Raw genomic sequence first — 25,962 nt, forward strand, 5'->3', positions numbered from 1 at the left:
TGAGACATGGAGGGCATGAAGAAGGAGAAAAAGGACAAGGCACACCCAATTTCCTCCAGCTTGTCCCCTTTGGACCCCTCATCTACAATCCTAAAATTTCACTTTTGCACTCGTGCCACACTTAATTATTACTTATATCAAACCCTCAGAGCTGGTAATTGATCCTGTGAGATTGGAAACTCTTTTCCATGGACAGAGATCACAGCCAGTGTCTCTGGGGCTCTGTCCAGGGGGGTTCCTGAGCCCTGCTAGGGTCCCAGGGCAGCCAGAGGGAAGCTCAAATTCCCACACTGATACAGGTACACCTGATTGGTCATTTAATCAACACCCCTCACCCCTAATTTGGCCAATTAAGAAAACACCCTTTGGTGAACATTTTATGAGAGAACAACTGTTTGAAACACCAGTTGCAAGATTGTTTTAATTCTTTCCCTGAGCTTCTCACAGCTTTTCTCAGAACAATGCCTGGCAAAGTGATCTGTTTCTCTCTCTGACTAAACTTCATTTCCACAGGTCCCCCTTTTTGTTTAAAGGAGGAGGCAGCATCTGTAATGCCCTGCAGGGCTCCTTGCAGGGAAAACAAGCACAGCTCAAGAGGTCACTTTAGCAATGTGCTGGCTGTTAATCTGAACCTCAATCAGACACTGATTTAGAATGCTCAGAGAGATTTCCAATTTTCAAATTCTTTACAATCAAGCCTTGTTGTTTTTTCCTGTAAAAAACCCCTTATTAATTCCAAGGCAGCAACAGGCATTTTTAGTCTGCTCAATGTGTCTAACTTGTCAGCAACACTTTTCCAGAAACGTCAGCAGCTGCTTTCTTCTCTGTGTGCAAACCTGAGCTGATGTACAGCCAGCAGCTGCACCAGCACCAGAACGTGCTGGAGAGTGGCTGGGGGCAGGAAAAATGTGTTTTCACCCTGTTCTCCCTGCAGGTGGCCATTGCCATAGAAGAAGTCAGTCGCTGCCACCTGAGGTTCACCTTCCGCCACCGCTCGTCCCAGGAATGTGAGTGCCAGGAGGGGACACCTGCAGGACTGCTGTGAACTTGAATTTCTGTATAGCCACAGTGTTTCTTCCTGCCCAGTTTACTTATTCCCAGTTTTGTGGCAAGCAAAAAAACCAAAACTCATTCAGATTTTTTGCACCCAAAGTTAGGTGCTGGTTTTTGTCCTGAAACTGAAATTTGATAAGGAGCAGCAGTTTATCCCCTCGAAAGACAATTATCTATGTTTGTTATTGATTTGGTTTCTCAGTGTAGGGTGTTGCTTTTAATTTATTCCCCAAAATTCACTGCAAGGCCTGGTGGGCTTCTAATGATGTTCCTATAGAAAGATTGCTAATTAGGCTAATGAAAGGCTAATGAGAGAGTGAGAGCCAGAAGTTCCATCAGATCACTTCAGAGCCCTGAAAAGAAATCAATAATGTGAGGCTCAGCCATTGAAAGGAAGGCAGTGACATCATTCCATATCTACAGCTCACAAACCAAAATCCCAACCAAAAATATCTATAAAATTCTCTATCAGAGGATCATTGAATTGTTAAGGTTAGAAAAAACCTGGAAGATCAAGGAGTCCAACCATTAATCTGTCCATCTATCAGCACAAAACCCACTGAAATTGTGTGTGGGAGATGCTCCAGGAGGATGTGTTTGTGTAGCTGCAGTTGCCTATGAAATACAGCTGCTGCTGAGGTTAGAGGGCTGCATTTTGGGTTGTGTGGGCATGAATAAGACAATTCCTAATGAAGATTTCTCCATTTTGCAGCCAGGGATAGATCTGAGAGAGCTTTTGGCATGGGCTTTGTGAAGCTGATGAATGCAGATGGAACGACGCTGCAGGATGGCAAACACAATTTGATTATTTACAAGGTAACCTGGGCATTTCCAGCCTTGTCTGTGTTAAATTCATCAAAATGCTCTCCTGGCTGATTTTCCAAGCTATAGAAAGGTACACTGTGTGTGTGGGGGGTGTAAAATCCTCTTAAACTCTGTGGCTTTGGAAATAACTCAGTTCATTTGCAGTATGAGCAACTTATCCCTGAAATTCAGAACTCAAGCAATGACAGAGATGAAAAAACATTTCAAACCCATTCTGGCTGTCACTGTGGGACATGACCCTTCTCCTTGCTGTGTCCAACCAACAGGGTGACAACAAGAAAATGGAAGATGCCAGGAGTTATTTGACTCTTCCTTGCACCAAAACGGAGGTGGAGGAGAAGGAGGCTCCCTCAGGGAAAAACCTGCACCCTCTGGCCAACTTCACCCCCACCAAGGACAGCACAAAGGACAGCTTCCAGATCGCCACTGTCATCTGCTCCACCAAACTCACCCAGAATGGTAGGGGCTCTGCAATACACAGGGCATTTTTAAATTCAGGCAGGTTTCTGTGTGTGCCCAGAGAGCTTTTCAGCTTTTGTTTTTCTTCTCGTGTGTCAGTGGCAGCCCTGTCCCATCAAGCTGCCAGAACAAGCTCCCCGAATGTTTGTGCAGCCCCTAGAAACACCTTTCACACAAATATTCCATCCAGACTGCCAGTGTTGAACCCAACAAGTTTGTTGGCACGTGGAAATGTCACCTGTCAGTGACAGTGTCTGTGTTTTATCAGAATGTTAAACATTTAAGGTTAATTGCCTTCTTTCCTCTGGCTGTTAAGAGAGCAGCAGTTAGGGCTGAGCTCTCCAGGGTGGTGGTGTGCATTAACTCTGCTGTGCTGCCAGAGGGGTCAGAATGAGGAGCAGTGTGTGACTGAGTCCAGCCTGTGCTGGTAAATGATGGGAGACTTCCAGCAGCAGCTCTGGAAGGCTCCTGCACTGAGTTGTGCACTTCAATGAAATTCCTGGCTTGAGGTACCTGCTCTGAAAAAAACCTGCAGAATGGTCTCAAGCGTGTTATCAGATAGCAGCCAGGTTTCCATTTATAGCAGAGCTTTGCTGTTTTGCCAAGACAAGAGAAGCACCTCAAGGTAACGTTCTGTACCTCAGGGTGATTGTTCTTTGTGCACTGACTAAAAATATCCCCCAGCCTTGCTGTGGGCTGCTCTGCAGCAGGAATTGCTGATGGCTGCTTTGTGTCCTTGCAGTTGACCTGCTGGGTTTGCTGAACTGGCGCTCCAACGCCCACAACATCGCCCACAACCTCAGGAAGCTCATGGAGGTGGAAGGAGGGGAAATTGTGAAGGTATCCCCAGGGATCTGAGCCTCCTTGGTGCACACACTGTCGTGTGTCAGCCTGGTGTTGGACCCAAAAGGTGTCTGGGCAGGCTGGGAGGGCAGGTCTGAGTGCTGAGGAATGGGAGAATCATCAAATCATGGGATGGTTTGGCTTGGAAGGGACCTGAAAATTAGATTTTTCCACCCCCTGCCATGGGCAGGGTCACCTTCCACCGTCCCAGCTTGCTCCAGCCTGGCCTTGGACATCTGGACACCAGGGATGGGGTAGCCACACCTTCTCTGGGAACCTCTGCTCCACCCCTCATTAGGGGAATTTACCAGAATTACACAAGTTGAATATTAGAGGGATCAGGGAGAGAGCGTTGAATTTATTTTCCCCTTTATCCTTATGAAATAAGAGACACATCCAAAGCCTAACATTTAATTTTCAACTCCTCTGTGAATGAGGAGGGGCTTGCTGTGAATCTGGGAGCAGAGAGAGCCCAGAGATCTCACAGAACAGGAGATGGGGAGTGGGCAGTGGACCTGATATGGGGGGAATTCCCACAGCAAATGGTGTGCTGAAGGATTTAGGAGGAAGGATCTCACCTGTGCTGGGTTTTTGCAAGGTGATGGTTTTGTGGAGCAGCTGAACACGGGGTTGATGTGTCACTGTGTCACTGCAGACTGGCTGAGGGCAGTGTCCTGCCTCGGGACAGGGCGGGCTGCTCCGGAGAGGTCAGGATTTTTATCCTGTGGGATGAAAAGGGAATAGAACAGCAAAGTGGGACCTTTTAGAGCTGAGAAGAAAAGATTTTCCTTCCTATAGAGATGATCATGACAATCATGTGCATGAACACAGGGCTGAGATCCCTTTTTAGATGTTTTCTCGTGGACAGGTTTTACAGTTCAGCCAGGCTGGAAGGGGAGGAATGATCCAGCTCATGCTCCTGTGCAGGATGCCAGAAGCAGTTGCCTTTCCCCACCCTTTTACTGTTCCTTTTCCCCTCTAGTTTTTGCCAGACACCCTCGATGCACTTTTCAACATCATGATGGAAATGTCAGAAAATGAAACCTATGATTTCCTGGTGTTTGATGCGCTGGTGAGTGAACCCTCTATGGCTGCAGAGTTTGTTTTCAGCCACATTTCCAGTCTGTTCCGGGTAATTCCAGTGAGCAGTTGGTATTTTGCTCTAGAAATAAATGATATTTAAACACTTTTTAAGGCTTTTTCAGGAGCCAGGACTGAAATGTACATCAGGTTTTTAGTACCCATAGTTAAAAGAGTAATAAATTGCACACACACAGTATTTAGTGACTGTTACAACATGAATAACCCTCTCTGTAGCATTGATGCTGTTGATAAAACAAAAATTACAACCCAGCAAAATAAATGGAATTAGAGACTGTTCTATTCAAGTTAGTGTGCAGCTCTGTGGATCTGTTTCCTTCTGGATTTTTTGGCAGGTATTTATTATTTCTTTGATTGGAGACATCAAGTTCCAGCATTTCAACACTGTGCTTGAGACTTACATTTACAAACACTTCAGTGCAACCCTGGCCTACGTGTGAGTATTGGTCCCAAAGCTCGGGTGCCACCCAGCAGTGTGACTGGGGGCTTTGGGGATGACATCAGCTCCTGGTGATGTATTTGATGAGGTCATTTTGGATGATGTTAATGTGATAAAGGCAGCAGAGAGCAGAGTTCCATCCCTTCTCTGCATTCAGGAGAAAAAGAATCCTTCTTAGTGCTCTTTTTACCCTCTAAAAAATTCCGTTGTGAGGTTTTTTTCTGGCAAAGCAGACAGAAAAGACACTTCTGTCGTGGATCTTGGCTTTCCAGCCCCTTGATCAAGCACCCCTTAGCCAAAAGTCATCACCCTTGTGGTGGCAGAAGTGAAAAGTTCAAACTGAGGGCAAAACCAGAAACCAAACTGCTTTTCCTCTTTAAAAATCTCCTGTTAATTTTTATTGATCTGCATGAATTGGCTGCCACCCTAAAGGAGGAAACACAGCTTGAAGTCCTCTTCTCCTGCCCATCCACGTTTCCTTTTCTCCTCCTGCTCCACACGTGGGAATTCTCTCACAGGGAGAAAGCCTCGGTCCCTTCCCCTGGGAGCGGGGTTTGCATCCTCCTGGACAGGTCCTTTCAGGGCAAAAGAAAAGCAGAGCAAGAGGGTGGAATCTGTGACCTTTTAGCCCGAGGTTTGGGAAGGAAATGGGCAGTGAGGAGGAGCCCTGTGGTGTTTTTGTGCCTGCAGTTCCTCTCTGGGGCGAGGCAGCTGAACCTGCACAGGAGCTGAACCGTGCCCGAATCGCTTCCCCTTTTTGTGTTTTTATTTCCAAAGGAAACTCACCAAAGTCCTGAACTGCTACGTGGGGAATGCTGAGGACTCCAGCAAGACAGAGCTGCTCTTTGCAGCCCTGAAGGCCCTGAAATACCTGTTCAGGTTCATCGTGCAGTCACGGGTCTTGTACCTGAGGTGGGTCCAGCCCTTCCATCCCTGCGCCTCCTCTGGGAAACCACTGGGGTTCCTTCCAGTAAATATCACTACAACAGATATTCTTCACCAAATCCTCCATCACTGACTGATTAAGAGGATCTTTCTGCCCTTCGTTAGTGGCTGGAACAAATGAGTTGAGCAAAAATTAAAGTACTAGATTAGAAGGGAGAAAAACCTCTTAGTTCCCCCTAACGTGCAATAAGCAGCACATGGTAGAGCTGAAAAGGAACCCAGTATTTATTTTATAAAGTAAAATATGGAATTTCCTCCTCATTTTCAGAAACTTTAAGAAACTCATAGATACTTCAATCATTAGGTGAGGTGGGAGATGACACATTTCTCCAATCAAAGTAGTTTAATTGCAGCTTCAAAAACATCCTTCCAGAGATTCACAGTGAGGGTTTGAAACTCTTTATTCATGTCCATTATGGATTTTTTTCCTGTTTAATACTTGGAACTCAAGCAGAATTTGCTGCAGTAGCAGCCTGGAAAGTGCAGTTTTCCCTGCAAAATGTCCAATTCCATTTTTACCCCCGTGTCTTTGTGGAAGGAGATGGCATTAAGATGTTGTTCCACGGGATGAAATCCTGTTTCAGCTGCTGGATTTCCGTGTGTAACTGGCCCTGTTCTTTGCAGTGTTTATGGGAAGAGTGAGGATGGGAATGAATTCAATGATGCAATTCGCCAGCTGTTCCTCTCCTTCAATGTCCTCATGGACCGGCCCCTGGAGGAGGCTGTCAAGATCAAGGTGAGCATCATTTCCAGGAAAAAGTAAAAATCTTTAATTAGATCAACTGGTGCAGCTGGGAAGGGGCTGGGCCAGAAAAAGGAATGAGAGAATTATCCATTAATCACTTCTCCTGCACTTTTCCTACTCTGCACTGCAGATCTGGAGTGGCTGGAGGCTCTTTGAATGCATAAATTTGATTTTAAACCTGTTCTCTGCAGTTGTCCTTATATTTACTTTTGACAAAAACTGGATTTCCCACGTGTGTTTCATGTCCTTGGTTTATTTCTTTTTTCAGGGGGCAGCTTTAAAATATTTGCCCAGCATCATAAATGATGTCAAGCTGGTATTTGACCCCGTTGAGCTCAGGTAACTATTAAGTTTGTTTGTCCTCTAAACCCATCTGATCTGGTGGGAAGAGCTTTGGAGCTTTGGCTAAAAAGAGCCACTCTGGTTATGATCTGATGGCGCAGATCCTGTGCATGGACTCGAGGAAGTGCTTGCAGGGCTTTACAGGATGTTAGTGGAGTTCAGAGGATTCTCTGCATCCCAGTTTTTCATTCTGGGAGTGCCCAAGCCCAGGCTGGATGGGCTTGGAGCCACCTGGGGCAGTGAGAGGTGTCCCTGCCCATGGCAGGGTGAAGCTGGGTGATTTTAGTGCCCCTTGATGCCCAAATCATTCCAGGATTCTGGGATCCTAACAGGCACCTTGAGATTTTACTGAAAAGCAAAATCTGAGGGCAGTGAAGTGTTGAAACCTCGTGCAAGTTTCCACCAGCTCTTGGTGAATGCTCTTGGAAAGTGTGGCAAAGGCCAAGCTTTGGTTGGGAACCCAAAAGTTGTTTTTATCTGGGAAATTCTCAGCCCTGTGGATTCCTGGTGCTCAGAGCTTTGCCCAGCCCTGCCTCCTTGCCCTGACACAAGTGATTTGCTGGGCAGCAGCAGAGAGGCAGCAAATGTCCCTGGAATTGAATTAAGGGAATCTGGGGTTGGAGATGAAAGGGGCATCTGGAAGGAGGCTGTGCCTTTGCTGCTGTGGATGTTCCAAATTTCACCAGCGGGCTGCTGAGTTGGTTCAAATGAATCTTTCCAAACTCTTGCTTTCCCTGGGTGTGACAGCTAGTGGGATTTACCTGTGTGGCACTGCAGGGTGAGAGAGAGGCCATGATTTATGTCTGGAATAAGATTTAAGCTACTCCAGTCTAGACCTCAGGTCTGGGCCTTGTGAGGCCTCCAAGCCTGGGATACAGTTAGAAATTAAATTAAGAGTTTATGGCACAGTTAGAAATTAAGAGTTTGTGGCACAGTTAGAAATTGTATTAATGTGTGATGGGGAGCACTGGGCTGTCTGGGTGTGAAGCAGCACAGGTTTATAGTGTGAGGTTTAGGCCACCTTAAGACAAACAATGTTGGCTTGCCAATGAGAGTGCCTTTGTAAACTGTAAACTAAATAGAAGTGTATAAAAACTGCCATCTTCTCTCTAATAAAGGGAGAACGTTTGATTAACCATATTGGTTTAACGGGTGTTTGTCCTGTCCAGTTTTCCTGTCTTATGAGGACCCTGGCTTTGGGAGGGCACAGAGCAGTGCCTGTTTTAGGGTTTGGGATGTACCTGGCGTGTCCTAGAATAAAAGCACCATTTAAAGGGTCCCAGGCCTTCCAGGGCAGCCAGAGGGAAGCCCTGGATTCCCACAAGCAGGCCCAAGCTTAATAACAAAGGAAAAAACTTTATTAAACTACTTCTACTATAAAAGGAAAAAAAAAAGAAAAACACACACCAACTCCAAAATGAAAACCTTCCAAAACATTCCTCCTCCCCTCTCCAATTCCAACAAACCATAGTGAGACACATTTGGACCCTCCAGTCATGTTCCCACCCTTCAGATAATCAATACTCAGTCCATGGAGGGAGAGAGGAGTTTTTCCTGTGCCACAGACCCCCAAGAAGCACAGAAGAAGCACAGCTGCCACTTCTGGTGTGGCCCGGGTGCCTGGCAGTGTCTGTGTGGGATGGATGGGCTGGGAATGCTGACCCTCTGCTCCCTCTGTGCTGCACACAGTGTCCTCTTCAGCAAGTTCATCCAGAGCATCCCTGACAACCAGCTGGTCCGGCAGAAGCTGAACTGCCTGACCAAGATCGTGGAGAGTGACCTGTTCAAGCAGGCTGGTGAGTGGCACTTGGAAGGCTCTGGGTTCTGCCAGGGGCCACCCACCCTTCAAAACCCTTCCCCTGTCAGTCATCAGGGGCAATCCACCATTAAATCCAACTCAAAGCATTCCTTGCCGTGGAAGAACTGAGTTTTTTTGCTGTTCAGTCTTTATTCAGTGCCCAGTATGTGGGATCCTGATCCAGGGTGGTGATGTAGAAGGAGGGAGAAGCTGAGTGTGCTGTTTGGTGGAATATACAGAATTTATGAATGAAAGGGCAGGGTTAAATGGGATATTGGGAAGGAATTCCTCCCTGTGAAGGTGGGCAGGGCCTGAGCTGCAATTCCCAGAGCTGTGGCTGCCCCTGGATCCCTGGCAGTGCCCAAGGCCAGGCTGGAGCAGCCTGGGACAGTGGGAGGTGTCCCTGCCATGGCAGGGGTGGCATGAGATTATCTTTTTGGTCCCTTCAACTTAACCCATTCTGGCATTCCATTATTCAAATTACAGATCATTTATGACTCTCTCCAGTCCTTTTTTTGTAACTCCAGTGGCTTTAAGCAAGTTCTGCTGTCCCAGATGGAATCAGGAGCAGGACCCTGCTGTGAGGTGCCCACAGCCAGGCATGCTGAGGCTCTGCTCTGTCCCTGTGTCACTTTGCAGAGTGCAGAGATGCCCTCCTGCCCCTGCTCATCGATCAGCTGAGTGGGCAGCTGGATGACAACTCCAGCAAGCCCGACCACGAGGCCAGCTCCCAGCTCCTGAGCAGTGTCCTGGAGGTCCTGGACCGCAAAGATGTGGTGAGCACGAGCTCTCAGGGCTGCCAGTTCAGCTCAGTTCTTCTTTTGAGATGTTACAGGAAAGAAACATGCTCAGCTTATGCTTTAATGAGCCAGAATTGTGATATTTATAGAAATTTTGTGATGCCTTGCTGTGCAGGTCTTTGTAGGAGCTCTGTCTGAAAAGGAGTCAGGAAAGGCTGAATTAGTTGTTATCACTACTAGAAGCAGTTACTTCCCTTTCTAGGGACCAATATGTCATCTCAGCTGCTTTGGTGGCTTGTTCAGTAATTTGGAGCAAGTCAAAGAAATATTATATGGTATAAAAATGAGGGGGTTGCTCATTCTTTCTATTGTGGAATAAGGACAACAATCACTGTTCAGGCAGAAAGATGCACTTCCCACTCTGGCCATGGGAACTGTTCTTAGGGGCTGTGAACAGAGTGGTTTGAACTGCTCAGAGAAAAGATGTGGAAGCCTCAGGATGAGCTGATGAAGCTGGGACAGATCCATTAAGGGAATTCTCCACCAAGTGAATCCCAGAGCGTTTGAATCGATCGCTCGTGCGCTTAAATCTCCTTCTTCTTCTTCCCCTAATGGCAACTGAACGCTGCCAGGGCAGTCGTCCCACACAGGGAGCTGTGCAGGAAGGCTGTGCCTGAGCAATGGTCTCCAATGTCCCTTGCTGGCTGTCCCCAGGGTGCCACTGCTCTGCACGTGCAGCTGATGATGGAGCGGCTGCTGCGCCGGGTCAACCGCACGGTGATCGGGATGAGCCGCCAGTCCCCGCACATCGTGAGAGCCCTGCCCTGCCTCCCCAGCCCTCTGACAGAGGGGTTCACTCACCTTGGAGCCCTGCCCTGCCTCCCCAGCCCCTCTGACACAGGGTTCATATCCTGGGAGCCCTGCCCTGCCTCCCCAGCCCTCTGACACGGGTTCATACCCTGGGAGCCCTTCCCCACCCCTGTGTCCCTTCCCCTGAGAGCCCTTCCCCACCTCTGTGTCCCTTCCCCTGAGAGCCCTTCCCCACCTCTGTGTCCCTTCCCCTGAGAGCCCTTCCCCACCTCTGTGTCCCTTCCCCTGAGAGCCCTTCCCCACCCCTGCCTCCCCAGCCCCTCTGACAGTGGGGTTCATACCCTGGGAGCCCACCCCTGCCTCCCCAGCCCCTCTGACACAGGGTTCATACCCTGGGAGCCCTGCCCTGCCTCCCCAGCCCTCTGACACGGGTTCATACCCTGGGAACCCTTCTCTGCCTCCCTTCTTTCTCCAGCCCCTCTGACACAGGGTTCATACCCTGGGAGCCCTGCCCTGCCTCCCCAGCCCCTCTGACACAGGGGTTCATACCCTGGGAGCCTTTCCCTGCCTCCCCAGCCCTCTGACAGAGGGTTCATACCCTGGGAGCCCTTCTCTGCCTCCCTTCTTTCTCCAGCCCCTCTGACACAGGGCTTCACTCCCCTGGGAGCTCTCAGTGGGCAGCAGTGCCTGATGCACTCATCCCTCCTTGCCCTGCAGGGTTTCTCTGTCACCCAGCCATGGCTCCTGGTGTTTTTTCTGAGGATTAGGATTCAGGTTATCCCTCTCCAGTCTGAGCTGAGTCACTGAGTCGTTTCCTTTTGGCCCCTGTGCTCAGAATTCTGTGTCAGTGCAGCGCCTGACACAGGATCTTTGCTGCATTTTGTCACCTGGGCTCAAGAGGATGAAATGCTGGGGGATGAGACCATTCAGGGGCATTTCTGAGCCCTGTGTGGCAGCTGGGGTGTTAAAATTCACCCTGGAGCTCATCTACAGAAGGATGGGGAAGCCAGGAGCTGGGGATTTACCTGATTTTTGATAAGTCTGGGGTCACTTTAATGTGCTACCCATAAGAATTGCAGCTGGCCCTGCTAAATCTGGAAATCTGAGTCAGCTTGGAAAAGACTTCTAATATCTGATGGAGTAGATCAATATATACAAAACAAAATTCTGTGTTTGAAGGATGTGTTTCTTTTGCAATCCATGGGGGGGAAAGAAAGCAATAGCCAGATTTCAAGCTTTAATTTTAGGAATTCTTGACTGGTTTAGAGGTTGATGTTAGGACACAGATAAGGATATTCTGATCAGTGATACTTGACCAGGTCACACTGATGTGCCACACTTAGAAGTTCCAGTGCTTAACCCAGGCAAATAACCCAGTATTTTGTGGTTTTCCCATTCCAGGGTATTTTCGTGGCCTGCATGACAGCCATCCTGAGGCAGATGGATGATTTCCATTACAGCCATTACATCAACACCTTCAAAACCAGGCAGGACATCATTGTAAGTCAGCCTGGCTGGGGAATGACCTCAGCCCACCCAGCAGCACCTCTCTGCTCTGCAGGGTCATTTCTGGGCTGATTTTGGGGTGAGCAAACCCTCAGCAGTGGCTCCTGGGGCCACAATTTCTGGGAATTTATTCCTGTCACCCTTGCTGGGCATCGGGGGGATTGCTGACTCAGCAGAGCCCAAGAGCAGCATTTGTGGCATCGAGGAAAAACATTTTTGAATGGGTAAAGAAATGTTTGATTTGAGTCAGGAACCAGAAGAGGGAATGAAGATGGAAAAGAGAAACATTTCCCTTTATCTGGTGCTCCCTTTGTGCCCCTGTTCTCTTTATCTAATTCTTTCCCCTCCTCTGAAGTTTAATGAAATGCTTGAATCTTGCTTTAGTGCAGAAAGTTCTCAAAATGTTGAAAATTCACGTCCCCAAAAACTTCGGGTGTGAAATAAGGTGAAATACTACATTTCTGAGGGGTTTTTCTGCTTAAAATCAGCAGCTTTCCCCCCAAACTCACCTAAATTAATATTTTAGCAAGACTGGTACCCAACTGTTGGAGCTTTTTTGTCTCTGTATTCTTATTTTGAAATTGGGAAGTGGCTGTTTATTGAAATACCAGCTGGGGAAGGGCCTGGAGTTGTGTTCTTCCACAAAACCCACCAGAAGCTTTGGAATTCAGTTTTGGGAGCCAAGGTGATCCCTTTTTCCCCCTGTGCAGTTGGAAATACAGAATTTCACAGACAATCACTTGCAAAATCCGCTCTTGAGCCAGCGTGGAGCAACAGAGCCATCTACAGATCACTCACACTTCATGTGGGTTTAGGACTGGTTTTATCTTACCCAAATGATTTGTTGAGCAGGAAGGAAGGAAAGAAAAAATAAACCAAAATCAGAAAGATTCAGGATTTCTGGAAGTGTTCATCCAGTGAGAAGATTTTCAGGATGATTATAGAAAATAATAATTTCTAATCTGATTTTTATACACCTTTAAATCAGGAGCAAATCTGCCTTTGTAGTGGTGTGGTGGTTGTTGATACCAACAGAAAGTTTTGGGTTTAAAACTCCTTTTATTTTTGTTGTTCTTTTTTGGGTATGTTTGTGCTGCCTTGGCCTCATTCCCTGGTGAGTTTAGCACTTTTAGGAGTTAATTCATATTTTCAAGGTGCCCGTGTCAAGTCCAACCCTCTCCTCAGGCTCTGATTTAACAATGCCAAAAGGATTTTTACTGAGGCAGCACCGAGTGCTTCATTTCTCCATCAATATCTTGCCAATTCTTCAGCCCAAACTGTTCAGCTCAACAGATTTTTTTGCTGGTGATCATTTCAAGGGGATGGTTCCTCCTGTGACCTTCTTTGTGTCCCTCTCATATTTGAATATTAATGTGCTGCTGCAGAGAATAGAATTGATTTAAGAGCTCAGAGTGGCTTTTGTATCTGCAGAGACCACAAGGAGGAGATCAATATTCTTGATATTCCCTTCTTTTGCTTATCTCTGTTATTTTTCCTTTTTTTTTCCTCTCATTCTGCAATTCAACCTTGTTTTTTTCCAAGTTTGAAGTCACGTTTGGAGGGTGTTTGTGCAAAAAAGTGTATTCTCTACAATAATGTAGAATCACATCTAAATCGCATCTCTGGTGTTATATTCACTGCCTTTAAACTGGACCAGGAAAGATTTAACCCTAATTAGTGAGTGAAATTACATTATCATTTCAGACTTCCTAGATCATTTAGATCTGCTGCACTGTCAGCACTCAGAGATTTGGGAACAAGCCTTGCAATATTGGTTTTGCTCTCTAATCCAGCTTGTGCACAGCTTAATGCAAAACAGCAAAGACAGATACCATTAAGCAGACCAACATTCTGTGCAATTATTTCTCCTTGTGCAAGTGGATGGATGAGATGTCAGGAATAATTTCATTATTGGGCTGTACCAACAGAATGAGAGACCCCTCTTAGGCAGGGCAGGGCACTAATTGCCAATCAGCACGGTCATTAATCACTGCAATCTGCATTTCACCAGCTCACAGCATCTCCCGTAATTCCAGGGACACAAACCCACCACGTGCAACCTGATGGGCTTTTCTTTTTCCAACAGGATTTCCTGATGGAAACATTCATTATGTTCAAGGATCTGATTGGGAAAAACGTGTATGCAGCTGACTGGATGGTGATGAACATGATGCAGAGCAGGTACAGGGTTAAATCTGGGTTAAGTCTGGCTTTGGAGCCTCCCTGGACCTGCCACTCACACAAGGCAGTTTATTTTCTTCAGCTGCTTCAGGTTGGTTTAAATCAGATTTCAGCCCGTTTTAGTTCCACTGCTGGAACTGGAAATCTCTGTCCTGCCTAGAACATCATCGAACCCTGAGGTCTTTTTTACAACTTAATCCACAGAAGCTTTTTTGGTCTCAGTTCTGGGGGAATCACATGGAAAACCTAAAGCCAGAACTGGATAATGCTTAACCCCTCTTGCAGAGAGGAAATTTTCCCCAATATCCAACCTGAGCCTCCCTGATGCAACTTGAGGCTGTTAAACCAAGGGTTAACTTTGCCTGAATATTCCCTGATTTAAAGGGATTCCTGCCTTTTTTGAGAGCATCTCTTGCTGCCTCCTGAGCTTGCACATGGAGCTGTAACCCAGAGCTGCAATGTCATTGATTTTGCTCACAGAATCGCCTTTATTTGATGTTTTTATCTCTTCAGGGTTTTCCTCCGGGCAGTGAACCAATTCACCTCCGTCCTCAACCGCTTCTTCCTGGATCAAGCTAATTTTGAACTCCAGGTGATTGTCCTGTTTTTCTGGATTTCCTTATGGATCCCAGACCTGCTAGAACAGCTAAATCCCACTGGTAGCAGGCTGTGGCTCACTGTGGTTCCCCTCCTCATGGAGGGAGCTCTGGGCAGCTTCTTTTGTGCCCGTTGTTGCTTTTCCTTTGTTATCCTCCCATTTTAATCTCCTCTCTCTCCCCCAGCTCTGGAATAATTATTTCCATTTGGCAGTGGCCTTCCTCACTCACGAGTCCCTCCAGCTGGAGACCTTCTCCCAGGCCAAACGCAACAAAATCATCAAGAAGTGAGTTCCCATTTCTGGCCCTTTTTTTGCTGTTCCAGGCACTTTCACACAGCCCCGGGGTGGAAATGCTGATTAAGCCACCCTGATAAGGGAGGGACCAGGACAAGATGTCAGGGCTGTAAATTAGGGCTGCTTGAGGTTTGGGCAGGCAGATCTTGAACACCTTGCCAGGAGTCTCTCCACGGAGAGGTCGGTAATGGAAAGGTTGTCATGATTCCCAAAATTCCCTTTTGCAATTCCTCAGCCTTTGTGGAAGGTAGGTCAGAGGAACCCTAAAAACTCTCCAGCTTTTAATCCCTCACCTTTTATTTTTCATAGGTCAGAGGAATCCTAAAAGCTCTCCAGCTTTTAATCCCCCACCTTTTATTTTTCATAGGTCAGAGGAATCCTAAAAGCTCTCCAGCTTTTAATCCCCCACCTTTTATTTTTCATAGGTCAGAGGAATCCTAAAAGCTCTCCAGCTTTTAATCCCCCACCTTTTATTTTTTTCTTCTTTTCAGTGCCATTCATAGCTCCAAACCAGTAATTTTTAGTCACTGAGCAGCTTTTGCATCTTCATTTCCTTGGAGCTGGGTGCCTCTGAGCATCTTGACACAGACTTTTGTTATGATTTGTCCCTTTTATCTGCAGAAGTGGCTTGAAGAAGCCTGATAGCAAAATCTTTTTGCTTTGCCTTGATATCAGAGATTAAAGCTTTAGGAAAAAAACCCCAAACCCAACCAAGGTGGGGTGGAATTGCAGGAAGCAGGAGGAGGGCTGCAGCTTTCAGGAAATCTGAATTTCCAGGAAATCCTGCTCTCAGCAGTCTGCAGTGCCCTCTCAGAGTGAGCCACGGGCACCTGTGGCTTTGCCTTTCATTCTCCAGCAGCATTCCAAGGATCATCTCAGTGCTTGGGCCTTTCTCATCTCTTCCTTTGAATTCTGTTTCCAGGTATGGGGACATGAGGAAAGAAATCGGCTTCAAAATCAGGGATATGTGGTATAACCTGGGTGAGTTCCAGCTAAAGAATTACCTTTATTCCAGCCCTCAAGCTGGCTTTCAAATCCTTTTATTTCCTTATAAAAGCTGCACGTGTTTAATGTGGGGAAATGCACTTAAACTTCAGCTGTTTCAGCACACAAAATCCTCCTTTTTCCTGTGAATAACTTGGAAAAGCTGATTTTCTCCTCACATCAGTTGCTGAGATGATTTCTTAGATTCCTTCTAAAGGATGTTCTGCCATGTAAAGGTTGAGTGGGATTTTTCAGAGAGTTTTTTTTGTGCTTTACAATTCAGCCCAATTATTTCCTTGGGCTAATCCTGAGTTTTGGAGCTGTAACCTGTTAATTCTTCCTTAAGTAACATCCACATCAAATCCACATTCTGAGCAGAGTGTTTGTTGTGTGAATAATGTGCTTAAACATTGGGAAATCCAAACCCTGCCCCTGGATGGATTTGACTTTTGACTTTCAATTTCTTGCAGGTCCCCACAAAATAAAATTCATCCCAGCAATGGTGGGGCCGATCCTGGAGGTGACCCTGGTCCCAGAGCCTGAGCTGAGGAAAGCAACAATTCCCATTTTTTTTGACATGATGCAGTGTGAGTTCAACTTCAGTGGGAACGGGAACTTCCACATGGTAAGGCATGCCCTATATAATTAATATATACAATATATATAGCTATTAAATACAATATAATATGAAATACAGATATACAATATGCAAAAATCAATATTTTAATACATAATATTATATGTACAGAATTATACAGAATGTGATTGAATATTCATTATATACGACTATAAAATAATACGTATTTAAAATAATATATATATTAAAATAGTATATAATGAAATATTTAATATATTTAAATATAAACAATATAAATATATAAACAATATAAATATATAAACAATATAAATATATACATATAGAAAATAAAAATATTATATATTTAAAATAATATATATTAAAGTAGTATATAATAAAATATTTAATATTTAAATATAAATATATATAAATCTATAAATATATAGATATTATATATTTAAAATAATATATTAAAATATATATTAAAATAGTAAATATATAGTATAGTATATATTAAAATAGTATATACTAAAATATTTAATATATTTAAATATAAATATATAAATATATAAATATATAAATATATAAATATATAAATACATAAATATAAAAATACAGTATATTTAAAATAATATATATTAAAATAATAATATATATATATATAAATGCACTGTAATACATGTATTTGCAATAGACACACAATACTGGTATCTTCACTACAAATGTTCCATATTCTCCATTGGGCAAAATAAGAATAGAACACTTGAACAAAACAAAAAACTTCCCACCCAAAATTGTGCCAAACCCCTTGGCAAGTCCCTCTGGTCTGTAGGGTTCAGGACTTGCCAGTTCTGTCCTGCCTGAGCCTTGCCATGACTTTGTCAATCCTTGGATTCCCCTTTTTTCACCCTTCCCTGCATTAGCAGAGGTGTCAATGCTCACCTCTGAACTGGGAAGCAGTTTGGGGACCCTCAGCGGGTCTAAAATACAATTTTAGCTGTTTATTTACCTTTACAATAACAAAATCCCCCACACCAGACAGTAAGTGGCTGCAGAAAGCTGCTGGGCAGTCAAATATTGGGATTTTTTGGGCGCAGAGCGTTGCTGTGTGGGATGGGAGGGGGGGGACTTGCATTTCCTTGCTCCAATCTTGCCAGTTTGGATTTTTTCCTCCTTTTTTTGTGTTTCAGCACTGAGAGCAGCCCGGCCTCGGCTGTGGGGAGGCTCAGGAGCCCCCCAGGCTGTTCCTGTGGCAGCCCCTGGGAGCTGCTCTCTGCTTTACTGGGATTTTTGTGCCTTTCCAGTTTGAAAACGAGCTGATCACCAGGCTGGACCAGGAGGTGGAGGGGGGCCGAGGGGATGAGCAGTACAAGATCCTGCTGGAGAAACTGTGAGTTTTTATAAAGCACCTGGAGGCTCTTTTTATATATTTTTCCGCACTTTATTGGGCTGCTTTTCTAATGCAAAGAAGCCCTAATTCGTTAATTATTCCAGTGAGCAGGAAGCTGGTGCAGCTGCAGTGATCTTAGTGCTGTGCAGGTGTTCTGAGGCTGATTGCCCAAAAATGAGAGGTTTATTTGCACTTTTAACTGCCCTAACCTGGAGATGGAAATCAGAGTCGGCTGCCAAACTTTGGGAGGGGGCTGCAAGTGGAAGAGCAGGCTCAAAGTTAAAGCAAAATTGGAGCTTTTAGCAGCAAAAACTCGATTTTTTTGACCAGCAAGTGCTGTCCTGCCCTGCCTGAGTTGGCAGTCTCAGGTGTGTGTGTCCAGCACCGAGTGTCCATCCGGGGAAACGGTGAAGATTTTGGGGAATTGGCAGGGAAATGCCATTTGGCAGTGCTGGGAGGCAGAGCTGAGCGTGCCCGTGTCCCTGCAGGCTGCTGGAGCACTGCAGGAAGCACAAGTACCTGTCAGCCCCGGGAGAGGTGTTTGCCCTGCTGGTCAGCAGCCTCCTGGAGAACCTGCTGGACTACAGGACCATCATGCACGATGAGAGCAAGGAGAACCGCATGAGCTGCACCGTCAACGTGCTGGTACGGCTGGGGACCCTCCCCTGGGCTGGGGACCCTTCCTTTGGGCTGGGGACACGTCCCCTGGGCTGGGGACACGTCCCCTGGGCTGGGGACACCTCCCCTGGGCTGGGGACCCCTTCCCTTGGGCTGGGGACCCTTCCCTTGGGCTGGGGACCCTCCCCTGGGCTGGGGACACCTCCCCTGGGCTGGGGGACACGTCCCCTGGGCTGGGGGACACGTCCCCTGGGCTGGGGACCCTTCCTTTGGGCTGGGGACCCTTCCCTTGGGCTGGGGACCCTTCCCTTGGGCTGGGGACACGTCCCCTGGGCTGGGGACACGTCCCCTGGGCTGGGGACCCTCCCCTGGGCTGGGGACACGTCCCCTGGGCTGGGGACCCTCCCCTGGGCTGGGGACCCTCCCCTGGGCTGGGGACAGCTCCCCTGGGCTGGGGACCCTCCCCTGGGCTGGGGACAGCTCCCCTGGGCTGGGGACCCTCCCCTGGGCTGGGGGACACCTCCTCTGGGCTTTAGGGACCTTCCCTTGGGCTGGGGACCCTTCCCTTGGGCTGGGGACCCTTCCCCTGGGCTGGGGGACACCTCCTCTGGGCTTTAGGGACCTTCCCTTGGGCTGGGGACCCTTCCCTTGGGCTGGAGACACCTCCCCTGGGCTTTAGGGACCTCCCCCGGGCTGGGGACATCTCCCCCAGGCTGGGGACACCTGCCCTAGGCTGAGGACCACTCCTCTGGGCTTTGGGCACCTCCCCATGGCTTTTCTAGACCCCCTTGGAGTCCTTTTCGATCTAGGGGACGATTTTAATGAATTCCTCATGCCACTTTTGGTTAATGATGTGCTCGAGTCAGGCTCTGGAGCTATAATCACAGAAAGATGGACAGTCCAAAATCAGGTCCTTGGCTGATCCTCCCAATCTGGAACCCTGGGACACAGGCAGAGACTGGGATCTTGTTCCCCTGCAAAGAGCCTGTCTAACTTTAGACAAGTGATTTCTCTGGTTTGTCCCTTTTTTGGAGGTCCTGGTGCCCCTCTGGTATGAAGGGATGGTCCCAGAGATGGATCCACCTGAGCAGCCAAAACAACAGCAAATATCCCTGAAATTCCTAAAACTGCTGCTCAGGTTACTTGCCTAGAGATGATTCTGCAAATCTGTGTTGCTCCACATTGCCAACGTTGGACTTTTTCTCTTGTTGGCAGAATTTTTACAAGGAGAAGAAGCGAGAGGACATTTACATCAGGTAGGCCGTGTCCTTGAGCCTGGACGAGCCTTTGGAGCTGCCTTGGACACAGGAGGAATTCACACCGAGGAATTGCTTTTGCTCTGCTCAGGTATCTGTACAAGCTCAGGGACCTGCACACAGACTGTGAGAACTTCACAGAGGCTGCCTACACCCTGCTCCTGCACGCCGAGCTGCTCCAGGTACCCCCGGGTTTGGGATTTCATGAGGCACAAACACCTCAGAATAACCAAAACCCTCATTTTTCTGCTTTTAATGGGACTTTGAATCATGTAGGTAGCAGTGGTCATTGAGGGGCTTGACAGTCTTGGGGATTCCACAGCAAAATAATTATAACTATGATGTATATAATTATATATACATAAAATGATATAGTTATATATACGTGACAAGCACATTTCTCTCCCTCTCGGGATTTTTCATAGAGGTGCGCAGAGAGAAATGAAAGAGAAAACAATTTCTAGTTCTGCTCCTTGTTTTTCCTATGTAGAATGTGTTTAGAGAATTGTTTACCTAAAATAAGTGCTTGATTGGATTCTGGTGAGGATTGTTTGAGCCTGGTGGCCAATCCAACCCACCTGGGGCTGGACTCTCAGAGAGGGGCACAAGTTGGGTTAGGGTTAGAGATAGGGTCAGAGAAAGTAGTATGTACTTTTAATATCCTCCTTTTATATAGCATATTAATGTATTTTAGCATAGTTATAATAAAGAAATAATTCAGCCTTCTAAATCGAGTCAAACATCTTCATTTCTTCCCACTGAGTTCACCTACATTAACAATATATATATAATGATATGAGATACAAATAATCACATATGATATGTCTATATAATTGCATGTTATACATAAAATAAGTGATATAATCAGATAATAACATTATAAGAAGAATCATTATTAGCATCCTCCTGCTGCAGTGAGCTGGGAGAGAACGTCTCAGGTTTATATCCCTGCCAAACTTCCTTTGCCTCGATGAGGGATTTGCTTTGAGTCGCCCTGTGAGGATTTATCTGGAAGTGTGGCAGTTGTTCCAGCTTTGCCTTTTTCCCTGTGCCAGTGGTCAGAGAAGCCCTGCGTGCCTCACCTGCTGCAGAGGGATTCCTACTGCGTGTACTCCCAGCAGGAGCTCAAGGAGAAGCTCTACCAGGAGATCATCTCCTTCTTCGACAGAGGCAAGGTGAGATCCTCACCCCATTCCTGCAGCAAGCCCTGCCTTGGCAAATCCACTTTGCTGTGGATTTAGGATTTCCTTACTGGGGAATTCTCGGTGGTTGGGGCAGGCTGGGGTTGGTTACAAGGGGAAAAGCAGATGTGGTTCCACACCTGGCTGGGATTTGGACAGGGATCCCAATGCTGCCATCAGGATTTAAATACCACCAAACACAAAGGCACGTGTTTGTCTGGAGATCTTTAAATCCTATTTCTGTGCTGGCCAAAGAGTGTCTGGAAGGTGAAGCTGTTCTGGGTAGATGGGAACAGGGCAGGAGTTTTCCTTCCTTCCTGGCTTCCCCTGGGAGTGGCTCCTGGCAGGTTTCTGGGCTTCCCTGGCTGGCACTGACCTTGGGGAGAGGCTTCTGCCAGGGCTGAATGGCCCTGAGCTGAAATAAGGGAAATTTAGGTGGGATTTTGGGAAGGAATGTCAGGGTTTGGGATGGAGGAGCCTGCCCCTGGATCCCTGGGAGTGTCCAGGCTGGAGCAGCCTGGGACAGTGGGAGGTGGCCTCCCCATGGCAGGGGTGGCACTGGGCTTTGAGGTCCCTTTCCACCCAAATTCCATGATTCCATGATGAGACAAACCCAAGGAGCCCCTGTCCCAGTGCTGCTGGAGCAGGAGACCACCTGGGCTTCTCTCTCTGCTGTTCAGGCCTGTCCTTCCTCCTCCCAGTGCCTCAGTTTCTCGTGTCCGGATCTCAGTGGAGACCTGGCTTTGTAAATCACTCTCAGATCTCCAAATCACAAGATCTGTATGACTGTAATAATCCCTGCAAAAAAAAACCCAAAATGCACAGCAGAGTCTGAGGGAAACCTGGCAGAGCATGAAAGTAGTGCCTGAATTAAAATCAGCTGCATTTTGTTTACCTATCTGTGCTAATGAAGGCTTTTAACTGAGTCTTTCATGTTGCTTGTGCTGTTCTTCCCCCTCCTGCCTGTCCTCACCCTCTGGAGATGTGGGAAAAAGCCATTCAGCTGAGCAAGGAGCTGGCTGACATGTATGAAAACAAGGTCTTTGACTACGAGGGACTTGGTAATCTCCTGGTAAGGCTTTCTTCCTCCATATCCAGCAGCCTGCTGACTGCTTCAGTTAATACTGTTCAAGCAGGATAAGCCTAAAATAAACGCATGTTAAAGACAAACAAACCAACTTAACCCCATGGTTTTGTAAAGGTTAGTAGTAGAATAAATATTTTCATAGTGTCTTTTCACCTCCTAATTAGCATGATAATACCATTTGCAGATGTTTAGAATTCTTGCTCTTAACCAAATGAAGTGACATCCAGGGTGTATTTTCAGGCTCCATAAATCACATCACCTTGTTATTTCTGTGGTAAAAGTGCTGGGCATGAGCACAGAGCTAGAGAATCCTCTTGGCTCTGAATTCTGCTTTTTAGTGGTTAAGGATGGAACCAGATGGTCTTTATGTTCTTTCACAGCAGAATCATCTGCCCAGTTTTATTTCTGCCAGTTCTCTGACATTTGTCACCATTTGTGTCTGTTCTCTTTCAGAATGTATTTGTATTTCATTTGTTTTCCCACAGTGAAGGATTTCAAATATCCTTCTGGAATCCTAAAGCCGTGGCATTGTTCTCATGCCTGCAGACCAGGAAATGAAGTTGGTTCTGGCCCAGAAAAAGCAAATATTTAATCAAGTAAATGGATAAGGATGAGAGACTGCATCAAAGGGCAGTTGTGAAGTGTGTTCTGCGGGCAGAGCTCAGGAATTGTCCCTGGGAATGTGAGCTGGCAGTGTCCTGGACTATCCCAAAGTGAAAATGTTGTTTTCTTTTCCAGAAAAAAAGAGCTACATTCTATGAGAACATCATGAAGGCCATGAGACCTCAGCCCGAGTACTTTGCTGTTGGATACTATGGACAGGGTTTTCCCTCTTTCCTGAGGGTGAGGATCCTTCCCCACTCAACTTCTCCACTGCTGGAGACCCTAAAAGTCACAATTTTTGCAGAGCTTCCAAGAAAATTCGGTGCCAAACTCCTTTTCCTTTCAGTGGCACTGACAGATCTAAATCCCAGGAATGTCTAAAATTAATCAAGTTAGAGATTAAATTTTGTGTGTTCCAGCTCGAGTGGAGTCTGGGTGTTACAATAGGTTTTTTAGATGAGTGTTAAATTCTTCTATGGATTTAAGCAGAATTTACATTCTGTGTTTGTGCTCCCTCTGGAATGGAATTGCTGCTGTTAGAAAATGTTTGGCCTGTGAAGAAATTATCCCATTGCTTTTCAGCCTCAATAAACCAAATTTTCAGGATGGGGATTATTCATATAAAATGATATATACATAAAATGATATATTTATATATATAATGATATAATGAGATATATTATGTGTGGGACAAACTCTCTCTCAGGTAGAGTTTGTCCCACACAGAAGAATTCAGTTGTAAAGGTGCTTCTTATTTAAGACAGCTGCTGAGCACTGCTGGATCTGCGTGGAGGACGGGAATGACTCAGATCCAGGGTCAGCAAGGCTGAAAATACTCCTGTTATTTAAAATTCAGGGCCATTTTACCTGCTCAGCCTGGAGCTATTTGAAGTTCTGGTCTTCAGTGGAAGCCAAGCTTAAAAAAAAAGAGGAGAATGTTAAGTTAGAGCTGTGTGAGGAGATGGCACAGAGGGCTTTCAGCTCCAGGCCAGGTTTTGGAATCCATCCCTTCCTGAAACCGCTGCCAGGTGGAAAAATGGTTGGCCCTGGTCTGGTGGTGGCTGTGAGAACAGAACTGCCAGGACATCGTGGGTGGTGGTGGTCAGGAATGGGACCGAGGTGGAATTCCCACCTGTGCCCAGGGACATCCCTCAGGGAGCTCACACCAGGCCTGGCAGGCAGGTGCCTGTATTTAAGAATTTCCTGGCACGTTTATTCTGGTACTAAAATCCAGCTCCTGGCTGAGATTCCTGTGCTGAAGCTGGGGGTTTTGGGGGTGCTGGGAGGTGTGAGCAGCCCAGTGACTCTGGGCTGTGTCTGTGTGGACAAACCTGCGTGAGGGTGGCCCTGCTCATTGCAGGTGGCCTTTAAAATCTCCTTTCCAACCCTAGCTGATGATTCTTTTTGGAGCAATGGATTTTTTAGACAAATCTGAGGTTCCCCTGGCTCCCAGGAGGTGCTGTGCCCTCATTCCAACCTTGTTCATCCCTTCACCTTTTCTGTCCAGCTGGAATCCACCTTTCCCATAAACCAGGTTTGGAAAGCTCTGTCCCACTGCTTTGTTGTATTTTAATTCCCTTTTTCTTCTCCTGCCCACAGAATAAGGTTTTCATCTACCGTGGCAAAGAGTACGAGCGGAGGGAGGATTTTAACCTGAAGCTGCTGACGCAGTTCCCCAGTGCTGAGAAGATGACCAGCACAGCCCCTCCAGCAGAGGAGATCAAGGCTTCCCCCAGACAGTGTATCTTTTGGGTTTGGGGCAGCTTGGCACACCCCAGAGCTCCCTGTTCCCTGCCACAGCAGCAGCAGCGAGGAGTGAGGGGTTCTTGCTCCAGGGGGATGTGGAGGCAGGCACTGGGCATGAAAACGGGGCTGCCCAGAGTCGTAAGGGGGGATTTAGAGGCTGTTTGAGGCTGTCAGAGTTCAACAAGTCGCTATCAGGGTGAGAATCAGGCTGCAGGGAGGATCTCCTGTGTTCTCACTCAGGTGGTGCTGGCTGCTTGGGCCATGGTGGGACCCACTTGGCTGTTTCTGGGTGAAAGATGGGAAATGCAGGCTGTGAAAGTAGGATGAGAAGTGCAGGGTACTCCCTTCTTCCTTGCAGTCCTTCAGCATTTATGAAGTGCTGGGGTTTATGTGTTTTTTCCCCTGAAAGTGCCTTTGTAAGAAGTGTGAAGTGATTATGTCACTAAAAGTTGTTAAGTGCAGAGCCCTTGCTATTTTTTAATTCTTATTTTTCCTCCTTGCTGGTGGGACTCCAGGCTGTGTCCCAAGCTCCCCACCAAGCTTAAATCCTCTGAATTGTGAGTGTGAGGCAGTGGAGATGCTCCAGATTGCTGCCAGTGGCTTCAGTCAGGAAAACCAAGTTCTGGGTTTCCAGCCTGTGCTCCCCAGGCCAGGCTGAGGAATCTGAAGGTCCTTTTTGGCCCTCAAACCCTGTGCACAAAGGCCCAGCCCAGGCAGTGATAGCAGATGCTTCCTGCTCAATCCTCCTGCCAAGCACTGAATCCACAGAGGAAATTAAAATCCATTCAGGATCAAACTTGGTATCAAAAATGCCTCTTCTGTTGCTGCTTTGTTTCAGCTGCTTCCTTTGCATCTGTTTGTGTTTGTTCTGATCTTCCTGGCTCGGGATGAAGCTGAGCAGCAGAATTTGGATGCAGATCTGAACCCTCCCCAAGGTTTGGGGGTGTTGGGTTCCGGGACTCTGGCACAGCCCTGGGATAAAGGGAGCAGCTGCAGGGCTTGGATTTGGGACAGGTTCTCCTTGGACTCCCCTCAACCTCCTGAGATGAGGAGTGCCCAGACCTCTGTTGTGTCAGGCAGATCTTGCTGCTCCTGGGGTTGGTTTTACTTTCAGCCTCCTTTAACCTTCTTTGCCTCAGGCTCTTTTTTTATTTCTTTAGGCTGGGTTTTTTGCTCTTTTATGACAAAACACCTCGTTCTTCTTTTGGTAGTGATGTGCTGGGGCTGCCAGGTGAGCTGTGCTGAGCCTCGGGGCTCCCTGCAGCCCAGAGCAGCCCAGGGGCACAGCTGGGCACGGGGAGATGTGCAGGACATCCCACTGAGGGCAGAGCCCCACACGCTGCCCTGCAGGACAGAGCTGGGCAGGGCAGCAGAACATGTGAGAGATAAACAGAATAAACAACCTGGAAACCAGCACAGACCAATTATGGCTTCTGCTTTGGCAGCGGGGTGACAGACAGAGACTTTTACAATCTCAGAATCATCAATACCTCCGATTCTGACAGACATCTCCTAATGGGGTCAGATTGGCTCAGCCTTGCTTTTCCAGACAGGTTTTTGTTCCTGTAAAGCCTCAGCACAGTCCTTAAAGCAGAATTTTGGAGGAACACGATAAGCTGTTGTGCTTGGGGATACAATTGCTAAGATCTTTTTCGTGTCTGTCATGATTCACAGGTGCAAAAGCCGAGTGTGAAGCAATTCCTTTGTTCAGTTGGCTTCATGAATGTAAAAATTGGGAGGGAAGGAGCAGCAGCCTGAGATAAATAACTGTGGGGTGAGAGAGAGAAATAACTGTGGGGTGGGAAAAGGAAGATGCATCACTGAACCTCCTGCAGAACCTT

General features: G+C 46.9%; 1 protein-coding gene across 4 annotated transcripts in view; it reads left to right on the forward strand.

The window, feature by feature from the left end:
* Nucleotides 1–25,962, forward strand: part of DOCK5 (dedicator of cytokinesis 5) — an 85,746-nt gene that overhangs the window by 39,834 nt on the left and 19,950 nt on the right. For all 4 annotated transcript variants that reach the window (XM_085559227.1, XM_077789239.2, XM_085559226.1 and 1 more), the window contains 26 exons: nucleotides 935–1,007; nucleotides 1,766–1,869; nucleotides 2,145–2,337; nucleotides 3,080–3,177; nucleotides 4,163–4,252; nucleotides 4,617–4,717; nucleotides 5,498–5,632; nucleotides 6,290–6,401; nucleotides 6,679–6,749; nucleotides 8,442–8,548; nucleotides 9,190–9,326; nucleotides 10,005–10,100; nucleotides 11,502–11,600; nucleotides 13,693–13,787; nucleotides 14,301–14,379; nucleotides 14,570–14,670; nucleotides 15,602–15,660; nucleotides 16,134–16,288; nucleotides 17,545–17,630; nucleotides 18,119–18,275; nucleotides 19,464–19,504; nucleotides 19,596–19,686; nucleotides 20,560–20,679; nucleotides 21,668–21,757; nucleotides 22,511–22,615; nucleotides 23,975–24,116. In XM_085559227.1, the coding sequence (XP_085415353.1) occupies nucleotides 935–1,007; nucleotides 1,766–1,869; nucleotides 2,145–2,337; nucleotides 3,080–3,177; nucleotides 4,163–4,252; nucleotides 4,617–4,717; nucleotides 5,498–5,632; nucleotides 6,290–6,401; nucleotides 6,679–6,749; nucleotides 8,442–8,548; nucleotides 9,190–9,326; nucleotides 10,005–10,100; nucleotides 11,502–11,600; nucleotides 13,693–13,787; nucleotides 14,301–14,379; nucleotides 14,570–14,670; nucleotides 15,602–15,660; nucleotides 16,134–16,288; nucleotides 17,545–17,630; nucleotides 18,119–18,275; nucleotides 19,464–19,504; nucleotides 19,596–19,686; nucleotides 20,560–20,679; nucleotides 21,668–21,757; nucleotides 22,511–22,615; nucleotides 23,975–24,116 (2,737 nt within the window). The remainder of the gene's footprint in view (nucleotides 1–934; nucleotides 1,008–1,765; nucleotides 1,870–2,144; nucleotides 2,338–3,079; nucleotides 3,178–4,162; nucleotides 4,253–4,616; nucleotides 4,718–5,497; nucleotides 5,633–6,289; nucleotides 6,402–6,678; nucleotides 6,750–8,441; nucleotides 8,549–9,189; nucleotides 9,327–10,004; nucleotides 10,101–11,501; nucleotides 11,601–13,692; nucleotides 13,788–14,300; nucleotides 14,380–14,569; nucleotides 14,671–15,601; nucleotides 15,661–16,133; nucleotides 16,289–17,544; nucleotides 17,631–18,118; nucleotides 18,276–19,463; nucleotides 19,505–19,595; nucleotides 19,687–20,559; nucleotides 20,680–21,667; nucleotides 21,758–22,510; nucleotides 22,616–23,974; nucleotides 24,117–25,962) is intronic.

The sequence above is a fragment of the Lonchura striata genome, chromosome 22 (genome assembly GCF_050655825.1).
Source record: "Lonchura striata isolate lonStrDom1 chromosome 22, ASM5065582v1, whole genome shotgun sequence".
Taxonomy (NCBI): Eukaryota; Metazoa; Chordata; class Aves; order Passeriformes; family Estrildidae; genus Lonchura; species Lonchura striata.